The 18,190-nt window shown below is 44.7% G+C and overlaps 2 protein-coding genes across 46 annotated transcripts; one reads left to right on the top strand and one right to left on the bottom strand.

Annotated features, from left to right (window-relative positions):
• Positions 1 to 4,553: 4,553 nt before the first annotated feature.
• On the top strand, positions 4,554 to 6,357 carry inha (inhibin subunit alpha). The gene is made up of 2 exons (XM_035755245.2): positions 4,554 to 5,182; positions 5,384 to 6,357. Exons 1-2 carry the CDS (start codon positions 4,867 to 4,869, stop codon positions 6,127 to 6,129), a joined length of 1,062 nt encoding a protein of 353 aa, XP_035611138.1. The 5' UTR covers positions 4,554 to 4,866; the 3' UTR covers positions 6,130 to 6,357.
• Positions 6,358 to 6,470: 113 nt separating this feature from the next.
• LOC118370290 (gap junction gamma-1 protein-like) lies at positions 6,471 to 17,584 on the bottom strand. Of its 45 annotated transcripts, none has more exons than XM_052514611.1 (7): positions 17,363 to 17,584; positions 9,750 to 10,031; positions 9,322 to 9,550; positions 8,452 to 9,150; positions 7,683 to 8,174; positions 7,575 to 7,622; positions 6,471 to 7,394 (listed from the first exon to the last, which is right to left on the bottom strand). In XM_052514611.1, exons 2-5 carry the CDS (start codon positions 9,987 to 9,989, stop codon positions 8,161 to 8,163), a joined length of 1,182 nt encoding a protein of 393 aa, XP_052370571.1. In that variant the 5' UTR covers positions 9,990 to 10,031; positions 17,363 to 17,584; the 3' UTR covers positions 6,471 to 7,394; positions 7,575 to 7,622; positions 7,683 to 8,160. The 45 variants fall into 45 exon arrangements, with proteins under 45 accessions (XP_052370571.1, XP_052370572.1, XP_052370566.1 ...); XM_052514612.1 differs by having other exon boundaries at positions 6,471 to 7,346; positions 7,545 to 7,622; XM_052514606.1 differs by having other exon boundaries at positions 7,545 to 7,622.
• Between the last annotated feature and the right edge of the window lie 606 nt (positions 17,585 to 18,190).

An 18,190-nucleotide genomic window follows, 5' to 3' on the forward strand; every position in this document is an offset into this window, starting at 1 on the left:
GTTACTGCTACTACTACTGTTACTGCTACTACTACTACTGTTACTGCTACTACTACTGTTACTGCTACTACTACTACTGTTACTGCTGCTACTACTGCTACTGCTACTACTACTGTTACTGCTACTACTACTGTTACTGCTGCTACTACTGTTACTGCTGCTGCTACTACTACTGTTACTGCTGCTGCTACTACTACTGTTACTGCTGCTGCTGCTGCTACTACTACTGTTACTGCTGCTGCTGCTGCTACTACTACTACTACTACTGCTACTACTGTTACTGCTGCTGCTGCTACTACTACTACTACTACTACTACTACTGTTACTGCTGCTGCTGCTGCTGCTGCTACTACTACTGTTACTGCTGCTGCTGCTACTACTGTTACTGCTGCTGCAACTACTACTACTACTACTACTACTACTACTACTACTACTACTACTGCTAGTACTACTGCTAGTACTACTGCTACTACAACTGCTACATCTCTCTATATCAGTGGAGGCTTCTGAGGGGAAGGCGGCTCATAATAATGTCTGGAACAGAGCAAATGGAATGGCATCAAACACATGGAAACCATTCCACAGATTCCGCTCCAGACATTACCACGAGCATGTCCTCCCCAATGAAGGTGCCACCAACCTCCTGTGCTCTCTCTCTCTCTCTCTCTCTCTCTCTCTCTCTCTACACTGAGTGTACAAAACATTAAGTACACCTGCTTTTTCCATGACAGACTGGCCAGGTGAATCCACTTCAATCAGTGTAGATGAAGGGGAGGAGACAGGTTAAATAAGAATGTTTAAGCCTTGAGACAATTGAGACATGGGTTGTGTATGTGTGCCATTCAGACGGTGAATTGGCAAGACAAAATATTTAAATGCCTTTGAACAGGGTATGGTAGTAGATGCCAGGCGCACCGGTTTGTGTGAAGAACAGCAACGCTGCTGGGTTTTTCACACACAACAGTTTCCCGTGTATCAAGAATGGTCCCCCACCCAAAGGACATCCAGCCAAGTTGACACAAGTTTGGGAAGCATTGGAGTCAACATGGGCCATCATTCCTGTGGAAAGCTTTTGACACCTTATAGAGTTCATGCCCCGATGAATTGAGGCTGTTCTGAGGGCAAAAGGGTGGGGGCAACTCAATATTAGGAAGGTGTCCTTAATGTTTTGTACACTCAGTCTATATCTATCTCCCACTCTCAACGTCCTAGACATATCAGATAACACTGAGGAAGTTTTGGCAGAATAATGAAAACCTGGCAATTTGCAAACACTCCTGACTATGAACAGAACTCCCTCATGCAGCTGAGCCCCAGCTGTGGTAAACTAGTAGACAACTGGTGAGTTCAGACCATCTTCTGGCCACCTTGTTGTACTGCAAGAGCCCTTGAAACAGTCCCATGAAAATAATTAAAAAATATTTAACTAGGCAAGTCAGTTAAGAACAAATTCTTATTTACAATGATGGCCTAGGAACATGAGTTAACTGCCTTGTTCAGGGGAAGAACGACAGATTTTTTACCATATCAGATTGGGGATTCGAACAAGCAACCTTTTGTTTATAAGTGTTAAAATTCATGCTGAAACACTAACCACTAGGCTACCTGCCACCCCAAAGATGAGGTGGACTCCCAAACTAAAAGTTACTTCCTACCTTCTGTCCTAGATTACTTGTCCTCTTGAAATGTTCTTGAGAGTCATGTTGGGATTTCAATGCATCATAGGACAAAAATACAGGACAGTCACTGGTGATGATAAGAACAGCAGCATGGGAACTACAGTAGCTATGAGATATGTAAAGATATGTACCCTGGCTGCGGCCTATAAACTAGTTCCCCAGGCCTGACTATGTGTGGCTCCATGACTCCACTCTAGTCACACGAGAGAGCTGACAATGGTACAGATAATCTGTCAGAGAGTTGGTGAGTTACGCAGAAGACTGCCCGTCTGCCTGGCCAGTACCACTTTCAGAGTTGGCCAACACAACCTGGGGCTTAACTTAACTCTCTCTGTATAGAGAGAAGGACGTGTTTGCAAGAGAACAAATGTGTGCTTCCGAGGTTATTGTATCTCGGTCTGGTATGTTTATTCCCCACTGAGACAAGCTGGAATATCTGACCTTGTCTATGAAACTGTATTCTACACTGCTCAAAAAAATAAAGGGAACACTTAAACAACACAATGTAACTCCAAGTCAATCACACTTCTGTGAAATCAAACTGTCCACTTAGGAAGCAACACTGATTGACAATACATTTCACATGCTGTTGTGCAAATGGAATAGACAACAGGTGGAAATTATAGGCATTTAGCAAGACACCCCCAATAAAGGAGTGGTTCTGCAGGTGGGGACCACAGACCACTTCTCAGTTCCTATGCTTCCTGGCTGATGTTTTGGTCACTTTGAATGCTGGCGGTGCTTTCACTCTAGTGGTAGCATGAGACAGAGTCTACAACCCACACAAGTGGCTCAGGTAGTGCAGCTCATCCAGGATGGCACATCAATGCGAGCTGTGGCACGAAGGTTTGCTGTGTCTGTCAGTGTAGTGTCCAGAGCATGGAGGCGCTACCAGGAGACAGGCCAGTACATCAGGAGACGTGGAGGAGGCCGTAGGAGGGCAACAACCCAGCGGCAGGACCGCTACCTCCGCCTTTATGCAAGGAGGAGCAGGAGGAGCACTGCCAGAGCCCTGCAAAATGACCTCCAGCAGGCCACAAATGTGCATGTGTCTGCTCAAACGGTCAGAAACAGACTCCATGAGGGTGGTATTAAGGCCCGACGTCCACAGGTGGGGGTTGTGCTTACAGCCCAACACCGTGCAGGATGTTTGGCATTTGCCAGAGAACACCAAGATTGGCAAATTCGCCACTGGCACCCTTTACTCTTCACAGATGAAAGCAGGTTTACACTGAGCACGTGACAGACGTGACAGAGTCTGGAGACGCCGTGGGAAACGTTCTGCTGCCTGCAACATCCTCCAGCATGACCGGTTTGGCGGTGGGTCAGTCATGGTGTGGGGTGGCATTTCTTTGGGGGGCCGCACAGCCCTCCATGTGCTCGCCAGAGGTAGCCTGACTGCCATTAGGTACCGAGATGAGATCCTCAGACCCCTTGTGAGACCATATGCTGGTGCGGTTGGCCCTGGGTTCCTCCTAATGCAAGACAATGCTAGACCTAATGTGGCTGGTGTGTGTCAGCAGTTCCTGCAAGAGGAAGGCATTGATGCTATGGACTGGCCCGCTCGTTCCCCAGACCTGAATCCAATTGAGCACATCTGGGACATCATGTCTCGCTCCATCCACCAATGCCACGCTGCACCACAGACATCAGGAGCATGCCCAGGCGTGGTAGGGAGGTCATACAGGCAGGTGGAGGCCACACACAGCCTCATTGTTTTGAGCCTCATTTTGACTTGTTTTAAGGACAGTACATCAAAGTTGGATCAGCCTGTAGTGTGGTTTTCCACTTTAATTTTGAGTGTGACTCCAAACCCAGACCTCCATGGGTTGATACATTTGATTTCCATTGATCATTTTGGTGTGATTTTGTTGTCAGCACATTCAACTATGTAAAGAAAAAAGTATTTAATAAGAATATTTCATTCATTCAGATCTAGGATGTGTTATTTTAGTGTTCCCTTTATTTTTCTGAGCAGTGTATAATTCCACAGATGCAGGCAGGCAGAGCCCCAAGGCTGAAGTTGGATAAAGAAAGCAGAATTGTTATTATTTTCAAAAGACACATTAACACACACATTTGTTTGGTGGGAAAGCAGGTGCTATGATGAGGAACATACACATCTGTTGGGTTCATTATGATGAAAAATAAATAATATTGAACCTTTATTTGATCAGGGAGTCCTACTGAGACCAAGGTGTCGTCTACAGATGAGCCTTATGAGAAAAGTCTACAGCAGCACTGAGTTCACGTGTGATTACTGTTGTGATCTATTCGTAACACTTTGTATCTTCTAATGGGGTTGCAAAGGGTTCATGAGTCATTTATATAAACAGTTATAACACATTCGTTCAAACTGTGGTTCATTTTCAATAACTGACCCCAATATCTGTTTAAGTTTGAGTCATTCAGCAGACTCTCCTATCAGGGGTGACTTACAGTGCATTCATCTGAAGATAGCTAGGTGAGACAACCACATTTCCTGCACTTACAGAGCCTGTAAACCGTTCCATTTCAGACAACACCTCTTTCAATCGTGTCTTATCTGGCCCTGGTGTTTTGTCTAATACTTCTCCTCTGCTGAAATCTCCTCACACCTCTGACAATAAATACACACTATGTGTATTAAAGAAAACCTTAACACGAAGGAACAATACCTCAGAATTGTTTTCAAAGTTTTGCTACAGTCCACTTCACAAAACAGACTAATCTAGGACAGTACAAGAACAAAGCGGCCCTTACCGCGAAACGCAGACTGTGTTCAAATACATTGTAACTTCCAATCACCCACAAGGTCATACTCTGAAGTCTTTCCTCTGGATAATGACTGCATAACAATAACATATGTCTCTCTTACTCCCTTTTCTCCAGTGTCTAGATAGGCAACATTATTCCATGACAAAACAATGGATAAGAGAGACACGGTGCTCTGCATTGGCAGAGATGGAACCTCCAAATAATACAGGGCTACATTGACACCACTTTCCCACCGGCGCAGGACAGAGAAGGATCTACACTACTTCACCTCATCTACTAGAAGTTTTGGCACAATCAATTGACCCATTTGGTCACCGTACCGATTATTAGACAGGGATATCTGACCTAGTTGGATTACTCAAACTCAAAGCACTTTTCCACCTCGATCTTCATGCTTCACAACCTTCTATAGACTGAAGAGATCTGAACCATGCAGAGTGGTCCTTCTACCGTCCTCTCCTGTGCCCTGTTACTCCTGTGGACCCAGACCCTGACGCAGGCCTGCCAGGGGGACGAGCTGCCTCGTGACGTGGTGTTGGACTGGTTCAAACAGCACCTCCTGGATGGGTTAGGGCTGGAGCAGCCCCCCGAGCCCAGCCACCAGGCCCCTGACGGGGGCAGAGAGAGAGCAGAGGCGGGGCGAGGTCACCGGAGGTCCACCAGGGCAGGGAGGGCAGCCTGGGCACAGGACCACAGGAGGCATCACCAGGAGAGCCATGAGCAAGTCATCCTCTTCCCCAGCTCTGGTGAGTGAGAGTCCATATCCCTCTTTCTCCTTTTCTCAAGCTCCGATGCCCTGTTCCATTTCCCTTCTCTTTAGTCAATCTCTCTTCACTAGTTCACTCCAAAAGTGAAGTTTGTCCGATGTTTTTCCAGACAACTGTAGGTTACTCGTTTCCCCATCCAGTGACCTGGTCTTATTTCCACGATCTGCCTTGTTTTTCCAGACTCTACCTGTGATAGCTCAGACTCCCCATCAGAGGAGAGAGCCACCAGCCACTTCACCTACTACTTCCAATCCTCCCTAGACAACCAGGAGTCTGCCATCACCTCAGCCCATTTCTGGTTCTATGCCGGCGAGGGGGCCAGCAGGAACGTCACCCCTCTCTTCCTCCTCACTTCAGACCAGCAGCTCCTCCAGGTGGCAGAGTTTCCGGCCAAGACCACCGCTGATGGCTGGACAACCTACCACTTCGAGCATCACCTCCTCACCTCCCTGACCCAAGGCCCCTTCGTACTCCAGGTGCGCTGCCCCGCCTGCGAATGCCACGCAAACGAAGCCGACAAAATGCCATTCCTCCACCTGCACACCCGACCGCACAGCCCAGACCGCTCCCCACGGCGAGCAGCCGCCACCATTCCCTGGTTCCCATCGTCCATCGACCTCCTGATGCGGCCATCGCAGCAGAAGCCAGAGTACAGTGACTGTCAGCGGGAGATGATCAACATCTCGTTCCAGGAGCTGGGCTGGGACAACTGGATCGTTCACCCGAAGGTTCTCAACTTCTACTACTGTCATGGCACCTGCTCGGCTTTGGACCGCACCACTGCTATGCTGGGGATGAAACAGTGCTGCGCTCCGGTCCCCGGGACCATGAGGTCACTACGGTTTACCACTACGTCTGACGGAGGGTACTCCTTTAAATACGAGACCCTGCCCAACATTATACCAGAGGAGTGCACCTGTATCTAGGCCTGAAACCTCTGATGAGTTCAGTTTTCAAAGTAAGATTAGTTATGCTGGTTTAATCTCGGCCTGAGCAATTTAGATGTAATTTTTAAAATTTGTTTAGGGAGCACCTAGGCTAGACCTATAACTGATAGGCCTGTATTTGTCATGCACCAAGATTATAGAGCAAAATAATGTTTCTTAATGATACAGCTACACAAGATACATTTTTAATAAAAAATATTACTGAAATGGGTGTGCAGTGTGTTCTTCCTTCTCGCCACAAGAGGGCAATGCAGACTCAGATTAAGGTATTTTAGAAGTGAAGTACAGAGGTCTACAGTGAAGTAATCATTCCAATGTCATTCTGTTCAAATATATTTATTCATGTATTTCTATGAAACTAAACTCTACAGTTGCAAAAAACACAAAACTTGGAACAATGTAACAAAAACACTCCAAATAGAAAAACATTGGACGGTTATTTTTGTAACGAATAAAAAACATTTAAAAAGGAAAAATTAAATGAACACAGCACACGATAAGATCGTTTCCAACCATTTCAAAGAACCATCACATGACAACATAAGCAAATGTTGGTGCATTTGCCTCCTTAGAAATTCAGTACGAACATATATTTTTTAAACACTGACTACTAGCATGAACAAAAGGAACCAGGACAGGAGGACTACAGGAGTGTTTCAACAGCATGGAAGAACATTTATAGTCACAGGATTCAAGCATTTCCCAGGTATTTATCACATTTGGCCAATTTGTTGGAATGACTAATATACAAGGCTTTAACAATGAGGAGTCTCATGGAATGTCAAAAAAATCATTTTTAATTACTAAAACGCAGACAAAAGCTGTACAGTTAACGTCCAAGATTAAGTTAAAAGCGTTCGTTAAAGAACTGCACTTTCAGAAAACCTCCCACCACCTTGTATACAACACACATACATGGACACACGAACATCCTCTTAATGTCTGTGCAAAAGGACATCCCCTGCAGGCAAGTGTTCACTGCGGTTCACTCTGTATCCAGCAACAACAAGCCCTGGCATAACAACATGTGCAGTAAATGCTTTTAAGACTTTGTTGAGCCTCTCTCTTCAAATTGGACCGACTAGTAAACTTTGTCAATAGAGAGGAGGGGGGTAAATTAAAGCTTCCACTGGATGAGACCCATCCACCTGACAGACCACAGAAACTGACCGGAGAACAGAATGAGACCCATCCACCTGACAGACCACAGAAACTGACCGGAGAACAGAATGAGACCCATCCACCTGACAGACCACAGAAACTGACCCATCCACCTGACAGACCACAGAAACTGACCCATCCACCTGACAGACCACAGAAACTGACCCATCCACCTGACAGACCACAGAAACTGACCCATCCACCTGACAGACCACAGAAACTGACCCATCCACCTGACAGACCACAGAAACTGACCCATCCACCTGACAGACCACAGAAACTGACCGGAGAACAGAATGAGACCCATCCACCTGACAGACCACAGAAACTGACCCATCCACCTGACAGACCACAGAAACTGACCCATCCACCTGACAGACCACAGAAACTGACCGGAGAACAGAATGAGACCCATCCACCTGACAGACCACAGAAACTGACCAGAGAACAGTGACTGCCAAACAAATTAAAACAACGGACAAACAAAAACACCTTTGGGCAAAAATAAACGGGGTGTCGACTAAATCTAGAAGGCTGTGCTTCAGCGATAGGCACTGCCAAAGTAGGGTGTGGGGTTTGGGCAAGCTGAAACTTGAGACCAAAGTATTTGGAGGCACTCAAGTTGAATGAGTCAGACGCTAAGGAGATTTGTACTGTAGCTTTACGGAAGCTTGGGCAGCTTTACATTCACGTTGTCCCTGGACCTGCAAGGCCCTCCATCCCTCACACAACCATACTCTTCAGTCTCTCCGCTGTCTGGCTGTGTTCCCATGTGCTTCCCCATCTGTGGAGGACCAGTTGGGAAGAGAAAGCAGGCAGGCAGGCAGTCGAGCGGGCATTAAGCAGGATTCAGGCATGTACTCCTGAGGGAACAACATGTTAGACAGGAAATAGAGGGATCTCTAGGTTCTCTACTACTTCATGGGAACAAACTGTACTGTGGGGTTATATGGGGTAATGTCATTCTGTACAGTCATTCAAAATGGCTTAAGGCACCTGGAGCAGGTTCAAATAAACACAATGTCTGAAAAATACATATGGCGCCTTCCTCAATCGCTCTTTTTCATAGGACTGATGAAGCTAGAAACCTTCATATTGTTTTGACCCGTTCAGGAGTCAGATACTATTTGACATCCTTACCTTTCTCTCTGGCCACCGCCTGTTTCTCCTGAGCCAAGTTGAGTTTGTTCTGCTCTGCAGCCGTGGTGTTGTTCTCAGGACTGCTGCTCCGTGACGGGGACCCCTGGCCCTCCTCGTTCTGGTAGGCCAAGTCCAGGTGCTGCTGGGCCATCTTCAGGTGCTTCCTCAGCCTCTCCAGGTCTCTGCTGGACGCTTCGTCCCCCAGGCTCTCCCTCCCAGAGTCCCCCACCAACGGATCTCTGAACTCTGCCTTCAGCTTCCCCGACGGGTCCTTCTTCCCCAGGACCGTGTGGTACCCTGGCGGGGCCGTGGGCACATGGCGGGAACTGCAGAGGGACCCCCGGGCCACAGGTGGGGTGGGGAGGTGTCTTGCACGCATGCGAAGGGTGTCGCGGACCCCGCCGACACCGAGATGGAGAATCTCCAGGAGGGTGAGTGTGGTGCAGAGGAGAGACACCACGTACATGACCAGGAGGAAGATGGTCTTCTCGGTGGGCCGCGAGACGAAGCAGTCCACCATGTGCGGACAGGGAGAGCGCATGCACACGTAGGAGTGCGCCACCTCGAAGCCGTAGAGGACATACTGGCCTAACAGGAAGGCCACCTCGAAGGCGATGCGTGAGATCAGCGAACACACGTACACCTTCATCAGGCCGTCACGCGCGATGCGCCGCCGACCGTCGTGCTTCTTCACAGAGCCTGGAGACGAGGCAGAGACAAACTAACTCACTGACAGCAAGCCACAGGGCAAGTCACAGTAAAGGGACACAGCTTTAAAGTCAAATAAAAAGTCATTTCCCTGGTGACAACTTCATAACCAGTGTGAATGAAAAGAGCCAGTTTGTGTGGAGAAGCTGTGCCTCGCCCTACCTTCTGTCACCTTCTCCTTGTCCTTCACCTCAATCTCCTCAGTGATCATGGGGTCCTCCTCTCCATTGTCCTCTGCCTCCTCGTAGTCCCGCTGTGCCCCCCGGGTCACGATGGGCATTCTCCTCTTCGCGGCGCAATGAAGAGGTCGGTACTCAACATCGTCCATGCGGGCGATCTTGTGCATGGCAAAGCCCAAGTACATGATGGTAGGGGTGGTGATCAGGATCACCTGGAGGAGAGAGGGAGGGAGTGGATGGTAGACAGGGAATTCACAGTCCCCGAGCGATTGCTTACAAGTACATAAGCAGTTAATGGTTTGTTTGTGTCAAAAGATTATACATCCCATCTGTTATGGCTACACACACACACCTTATAGTTACTCCACCCTACCCTGAGAAAACATTTACATCTGCTTGACTCAGTCTCACCTGGAAGATCCAGAAGCGGACGTGTGAGAGAGGAGCGAAGGCGTCGTAGCAGACGTTCTCACACCCGGGCTGCTGCGTGTTGCAGACGAACTTAGCCTGTTCATCGTAGTAGATGGTCTCGCCCCCCACGGCCGTCAGCACGATGCGGAAGATGATGAGCACAGTCAGCCAGATCTTCCCCACGAACGTGCTGTGGTTGGAGATCTCATCCAGGAGACGCGTCAGGAAGCTCCAGCTCATGATGAGGCCTCAGCAGACACCTGGCCAGGAGCCCTCTCAGCTCTGGGGGGGGTGATGTTATTTTCAGTGTGACATTTACCTGAAAAGCTGTTTCTGGTGCACCTGGCTCATCTTCAGATTTTCAAAGAGAGAAAGAACACCCTGATCATCATGTCAGTTATGGAGGTGGGGTTGGACGAGTGTTAGGAGCAAGAGGGTAAGCTTCTTAAAACACACATCTCATGTCAACACACCATCCATCAAGGTAAAACAAATTATGCCATTCAAGTGAAGAGATGTCAGCAGAGAGAACTGGCTGCCTCCTGTACGGCGATAGACACTAGAGCTCCTGTCCAGATCCAGCAACACACTAGACTGTAGATCAGAGAAAACCACCATACGATACACACACGTGTGGATGTGGGAGAGGTACAGATAAAACCAAGCCATCCATACTACAAAGTGCTACTACAGTCAATCATAACTTAGTATTAAGCTTTTAATCCTTTAGTTACTGTGTGAACTACAGGGGAGGTCCAAACTTCAACAGTCAAAATCATTTACAGGTCTGGTACTCAACATCATCCATGTGTTCACTTAAAAGGTTTGATTCTATACCACAATTCAACCAAGCCGGGCTCTTCAGTTAAACCAAAACATTCATATATGCCTTTAAAATCAGATGCTGCAAAACCGGTTCTTATTGACCCCTGAACATGAATTATGATTTTTTTTTTAACCCACTTATCTGAAAAAGGTATGACGTAGGCTACTTCCTACTCCCGAAAGGGAATTTTAATTACCTTTCTGGCATGACCAAATTATTGGCCTCATTGACCCCAACCCCACTCTCCAGAAAAATAACACTAGAGAAATATTTTATTTGATCAACAGGGGGCACCACTCCATCCACAAGGTTCATAAATGATGAGCCATATGAGCATATAAGGAGGGCACAGGGAGGGTTGGATGATGACACACTCCCAGGTTAAATATTATTATAGGAACCAGAAGAGCAGGCGCCAGGTAGAATATAATGACCTAGTGGGAGTACTGTGGTAGAAGTACCACGAGATGAACGTGTTGCAACGTCCATGTCTCACACCCAGGCTTCAGATCTATGGCCATAGGTTTCCTTGTGAAGGATTTAACAAGTGTGGTTTCTGGTTTCACAATATGCCGTTTGCTCTGATGTAAAAACAAAGTTGTTCATTTGGAAGCACAATAAAAAATAAAGTTAAAGGTAATTTTTATAGACTGAACTGCTCGTGAACCATGTATACTGTCCGGTGGACCGGCCCAACAAAAATAGATTGACAGTTGAAAAAGACCTAACACAGGTCAGTCAAGACTATCACATGGTACCCCTAGTGGATTGTGGTTTACACCTCTATTCTTACAGCACCCTGTCATTCCAAACCCCAGCCTGCTCACTACCACCTCTAAAGACTGGGGTCAGCAAGTCACAGCAAGCTGGGACTTCACACTGTGGAGAGAGGATGGTGCGGGTCAGAGAAGCAAGGCAGACCAGATGGGAAAGCTTAGCAGCAGGATAGGAAGACAAAGGACTGGAGGGGGTCAGCCTGTAGAGTCACAGTATTTACCAGGACAGTGAATTATGCTAGATGAGGCAAGTCAAGATAGAAGCTACTGCAAGGAAATAAATTGTCCCCAGTAAAGTGTGTACAGACATTGCAATAGCATACTGTGTACAGAGTGAGCTCCAGAAGTATCAGGATTGTGGATTGTTTTGTTGCTTTGGCTCTGTACCTCCAGGACTTTGATACAATGACTGTGCATTTATATGTGCAGATGTCAGCTTTCCTTTGAGGGTATTATTGGGTGAAACAGTTACAAATTACAGTACTTTTTGTACATAGCAGCACCCCCATTTAAGGGGAGAAAAAGTATTAGAACAGATGCACTTACGTGTATTAAAGTAGTAAGAAGTTAAGTATTTGGCCTTATATTCATAGCACACAATGACTACATCAAGCTTGTGACTCCAGAATTGTGTTGGATGCATTTGCTGTTTGTTTTTGGTTGTTTCAGATTATTTTGTAACAAATATTAATGAATGGTAAATGTTGTGCCATTTGGGTCACTTTTTATAGATATGAATATGTACGTTTCTACAGCGTTTCTTTAATGTGTATGCTACCAGGATTACGGAAAATCCTGGATGAATCATGAATAATGATGAGAGAGAGAGTTGGACAGAAATATAATGCATTACATTTACATTACATTTAAGTCATTTAGCAGACGCTCTTATCCAGTGCACATCTGCACTTTAACCTCAGTCATTCCATCATTTCCAATCCAAAGTGCTGGAGTACAGCAGCAAAACAAAAATGTGCCACTGTCCCAAAACCTTTAGCGCGCACTGTATTCAACATGATGAACCTGTCTAGGAGTGTTCATCTAAAATCAACAGTCATCATTACTCATCTTCATCAAAGACCTCCATTTACCCTGCTGACTTTCTAGTTGTTCCAAGAAACAAGAAATAGCCCTTCTTTCCCACACTAGTCATCTCTGGTTTCAAATGTCCCAGAATAGATGTGGGTGAGGGGACACGACAAAGTCCTGATCTAGTGCCACTACCTGAGGGGATACCTCACCAATCTGCCATCCATGGCATTGCCAGGTCCTCTCAACTTGACCTTGGGAAGGGGGAAAAAAAAAAAGTGCCCGCTTTTCCTGAATGGGTGCAGTAAGCCGATTTAACAGGCCTACTTCACCATCATTCTGTACAACTGAATCAATGTCTTTCCTAGTTTACCACTGCAAATCTGTGGCAATTAACCCTACACATTTTCACTGGACAATGTTTTTGTTCTTAAAGATCACATGAAATGGAAAAAGTAACAACTTGTCTTAATACAGTATAGTAAATACTTGAAGGAAAACTCCCTGAACTGTTCACATCTAAAATGTACCTAAATCAAGCCAATCATGATTGAGTTTATAAATCAGTTTTAATTTAATTGTAGTTTCTAGTAACTTTTAATAATATTATAATTATAACATTAAAGATGAAATGTTTTGTAGGAAATATAATGCTATATCTTAAAATAAATATTTTAGATCATTGGGGCAGAAGTAGAGAACGTAGACAGATGTCTGGTATCAGACTCTTGACACGGTAACAATATGAGATCGGCTGGTTTATTCTTCTGGGTTTTTGGTTGCAAGCAAGTTTGTTTTAAACACACAGGTCCAAGTGATCTCCTGTTAGTAGATATGAAATGGACCCAGCATATTTAACAAGGCTAAACAGAACCTAGATTAGCACTCCTACTCTGAGACACTATGAATATGTTCAGTGACAATCTCCTCAGTGATCGAATACTGAATCCTCTCCATTTCACAGTGTACTTTGAGAACACAACAGCCATTGAAGATGACAGGTATTATCTAGCCATTGTCTAAAATGTCTCAGGTCAGTCGAACATCCAATGTCACATAATGGTTCATGTAATCAACCCACTCTTCAAAACAAAAAAAAACTGTCCCAGCAGCCTAAGCATTGTGTAAGAAAATGGGTCATCCAGCTCTCTTCTGAACTTCCTTCTGGCTTTGAAAAGCAGTGGGTACCACCTTCCCAATGCGTACCACCTTCCCAATGCGTACCACCTTCCCAATGCGTACCACCTTCCCAATGCGTACCATTTCATCTTTGGTCAATTGAGGCCTAGCCAGCAGCAGCATGGTGCATCATTCAGAAACACATTTCCTATCAAATACACACTACTGCTCAAAAGTTTGGTGTCACTTTAAAAAATGAGAACATTTTTTAAAGAAAAGCACATTTTTTCCATTAAAATAACATAAAATTGATCAGAAATACAATGTAGACATTGCTAATGTTGTAAATGACTATTGTAGCTGGAAACAGCTGACTTAATGGATTATCTACATAGGCGTACAGAGGCCCATTATCAGCAACCATCACTCCTGTGTGCCAATTATAATTTTGAAAGGCTAATTTATCATTAGAAAACCCTTTACAATTATGTTAGCACAGATGAAAACTTGTTCTGATTAAAGAAGCAATTAAACTGACCTTCTTTAGACTAGTTGAGTATCTGGCACATCAGCATTTGTGGGTTCGATTACAGGCTCAAAATGGCCAGAAACAAAGAACTTTCTTCTGAAACTTGTCAGTGTATTCTTGTTCTGAGAAATGAAGGCTATTCCATGCGAGAATTTGCCAAGAAACTGAAGATCTCATATAACGTTGTGTACTACTCCCTTCGCAAACTGGCTCTAACCAAAATAGAGGAAGTGGGAGGCCCAGTGCACAATTAAGTAAGAGGACAAGTACATTAGAGCATCTAGTTTGAGAAACAGACGCCTCAAGTCCTCAACTGGCAGCTTCATTAAATTGTACTCGCAAAACACCAATCTTGACGTTAACAGTGAAGATGTGACTCCGGGATGCTGACCTTCTAGGCAGAGTTCCTCTGTCCAGTGTCTGTTCTTTTGCCCAGCCAAATATTTTATTGGACAGTCTGAAATATGGCTTTTTCTTTGCAACTCTGCCTAGAAGGCCAGCATCCTGGAGTCGCCTCTTCACCATTGACGCTGAGACTGATGTTTTGCGGGTACCATTTAATGAAGCTGCCAGTTGAGGACTTGAGGGGTCTGTTTCTCTAACTAGACACTAATGTACTTGTCCTTTTGCTCAGTTGTGCACCTGGGCCTCCCACTCCCTCTATTCTGGTTAGAGACAGATGGCGCGGTTCTGTGAAATGAGTAGTACACAGCGTTGTACGAGATCTTCAGAATCTTGGCAATTTCTCGCATGGAATAGCCTTCATTTCTCAGAACAACAGACTGAGATGAAGAAGAAAGTTTTGTTTCTGGCCATTTTGAGCCTGTAATCAAACCCACAAATGCTGCTGCTCCAGATACCCAACTAGTCTAAAGGCCAGATGTATTGCTTCTTTAAGTCAGAAGAACAGTTTTCAGGTGTGCTAACATCATTAGAAAACCCTTTTGCAATTATCAATTACCCTTTTAAAACTTGGATTAGCTAACACAACGTCCCATTGGAACACAGGAGTGACGGTTGCTGATAATGGGCCTCTGTAGATATTCCATTAAATCTGCCGTTTCCAGCAACAATATTCATTTACAACATTAACTATGCCTACATTGTATTTCTGATCAATTTGATGTTATTTTAACGGACCAGAAACATTTTATTTTCTTTTAAAAACAAGGACATTTCTAAGTGACCCCAAACTTTTAAATGAAAGTGTTCCATTTAAAAAAAAAAATAGACTGAACAAAAATATAAAGGCAACAATTTTAAAGATCTCACGGAGTTGTTCACATAAGAAATCGGTCAATTGAAATCAACTATGAATTTCACATGACTGGGAATAGAGATATGCATCGGTTGGTCACAGACGCATATCGGCCTCAATACCGCATCACGGTATCTCTGCATTCAAAATTGTCATTAATAAAATGCAATTGTGTTCATTGTCTGTAGCTTATGCCTACCCATACCATAACCGCACCATGGGGCACTCTATTCACAATGTTGACATCAGCAAACCGCTCGCCAACATGACGCCATTCACGTGGTCTGCGGTTGTGAAGCTGGTTGGACGTACTGCCAAATTCTCAAAAATGGAGGCGGCCTATGGTAGAGAAATTAACATTCAATTCTCTGGCAACAGCTCTGGTGGATATTCCTGCAGTCCGCATACCAATTGCACACTCCCCAAAACATCTATGGCATTGTGTTGTGACAAAACTACACATTCTAGTGGCCTTTTGCCCCCATCCCAAGGTGCACCTGTGTAATGATCATGCCGTTTAATCTTCTTGATAAGCCACAACTGTCAGGTGGATGGATTATCTTGGCAAAGAAGAAATGCTCACGAACAGGGATGTAACATTTGTGCAGAACATTTGAAAGAAATAAGCTTTTTGTGCATATGGAACATTTCTGGCATCTTATGAAACATGGGACCAACACTTTTCATGCATTTATATTTTTTGTTCAGTGTAGTTTATTGGAGAGGCAGATAAAGCATTGCTTTTGATAAATCACTTTTGCAAATGAAAACAGAATCCTACTCATTACTGCATGTGTTCACCTACAACACCTTGGTTTTGAGACATATTCAGATGCTAGAGATGGGCACCTGGCTCACGCCCAGGTGGCAACCGGTTCCAAACCAATGTAATCACTTCTTACCCGATGCAAACTTCTTCCACCAAGGCAACCTGGACAACCTAGACCTGGCATTTAAATTAAACCCAAACAGCAAGAGAACACTAGACTAAATGGACCAGTAAAGGTGGCCACCTGATAGGCTAACATGTGGATGATATTTGAAAGGTTCACACACACAAACAGTTGAGAGTGTGAGGGCAAATAAGCCCACTACACACTTCTCAAGTCCTCAAAATCAACAACTGACCAAGACAGAGAAGCTCATTTTCATCTGGACCAAAGCTCATTCTAGGCTACTGAGCCAGCAAAGGAATGTGGTTAATTACAAGTCAGTGAAGTAGAGAGGGGGATGGGAGTTGAGCAGTGCAGAAGGCCTGGTAGTGAAAGTATCTGGTCAACATTCATTGGCCTCTAACCAAAAACAGAGATGGCCCAATGGTGTAGGCTGAGGGCACATGCATGAAACCACTGACTGCATGCTGTCGGTCACACATGGCAACCAATAAACCTACAAACGCCAGTCATTGAACTTCACTATGTCACTCATAGAACGGTGACTGTATGAAGTGGACTGTGGAGAAGGCCAATGAGCCGGAGAATTTAGATTAGGCTTGTTAACTCACCATCAAGTGTTTCAATTGCGACTAAATTGGCTACACGCGTGTTAAAATGAACTGCTTAACGAGGGGTTGATATCTTGATTGATAAAAATGACTGATTTTAAGATTAAGATGATCAAGATAATGAATGCCTTAAAAAAAGCTTGACATCATGGCTGGAAGGCGTTTGGTAAAATAAAAAAGTGATGGAAAAAGACAAGCATTGGCCCGTGATTTGTTGATACACTCAACTAACAATATTAGAAAACTTGATTCCGAAAAAACATTTAATTGTAAATTCTGAATTTAGATTAAATGATTACAAAAGTAGCAAACCTAAGAGCCTTGAGTCAAACTGCCCAAGAAAAGCTAAAGATCACACGATTGTAGCTTTGCTGACGGCGCGCACACAACGGTGGTAATTTAGGGGACAAAAAAAGTATCGTTAAACTTTGAAGAATTGATAGGCAACAACTTGTGGAAATAACAAATTGACACTAGTAAATTAAACTGGGAGTAAATTTAGATTGAGCGTTTGTGAACTTGGTAAAAAAAAAACGTCTCAAATGATTATGGTTCTCCTCGCAAAAACTCACCTTAAAGGCTCGAAACTGTCCTTCTTGTTTTCAGCTTTAATTCCCCTCGTAGCCTCTCCAAACTATCAACAACTGTTCTTTCTCCTCCGCCGCTCTTTCATAAACTACAACCCCCTCTGTTTTAACCCATTCGGTGTTTTGTAGGACCATGTGACCCCTGCATCCATGTCTGGGCCCCAAACACATTCATGCAGGACAAAAGAAGAGTCCCGAAATCCCCTTTCTCCTCCTACCATACCTCCACGTAACCCTGCCCCGTTTAGGAGGCCCTTATCTGAAACTTGAGATATAATAGCTGACTAGATACTGTTTGCTGTATACTGTAATTTAGTTCACACTTTTTTGTATAATTTTATTGCTTTTCTTAGATTAATTAAACAAAGAAAGACAGATATTTATCTCTACAATCAAAAAACACAATAGGTAGGTGCAGTTAAGGATCTGCTTTAACTTTATGAGGTAGTTAGTTATACACATGTCACAATTTAGGCTACTTATCATCAGGGCAATGAAATATATATGGGGGGGTAGAGAGAGAGCATTTAAAGAACAATCCTTTGATTGTGAGCGCTCCTTGTGTGTGAGGTAGATCCTGCTCCAGCTGCTCCCTGTCTTGTTGGTTGTGTAGATAGGGAGAAGGAGTATGCTATAACAACATGCTCCCTGGTGTCCCTATCACACAGTTGTAGAGCTGGACCAGAGCCAGATCAACTCTCAGCTCAACACTGTGAGAGACTGGCTGTGGTATTCCACATCAGCCCAGCTGTGTGCCTGTGTCCAAATGGCCAAAGAATGTCCACTCTAGTTATGTAGCTATGTCTAATATGT

This window comes from Oncorhynchus keta, unplaced genomic scaffold (assembly GCF_023373465.1).
Source record: "Oncorhynchus keta strain PuntledgeMale-10-30-2019 unplaced genomic scaffold, Oket_V2 Un_scaffold_18122_pilon_pilon, whole genome shotgun sequence".
In the NCBI taxonomy this organism is placed as follows: Eukaryota; Metazoa; Chordata; class Actinopteri; order Salmoniformes; family Salmonidae; genus Oncorhynchus; species Oncorhynchus keta.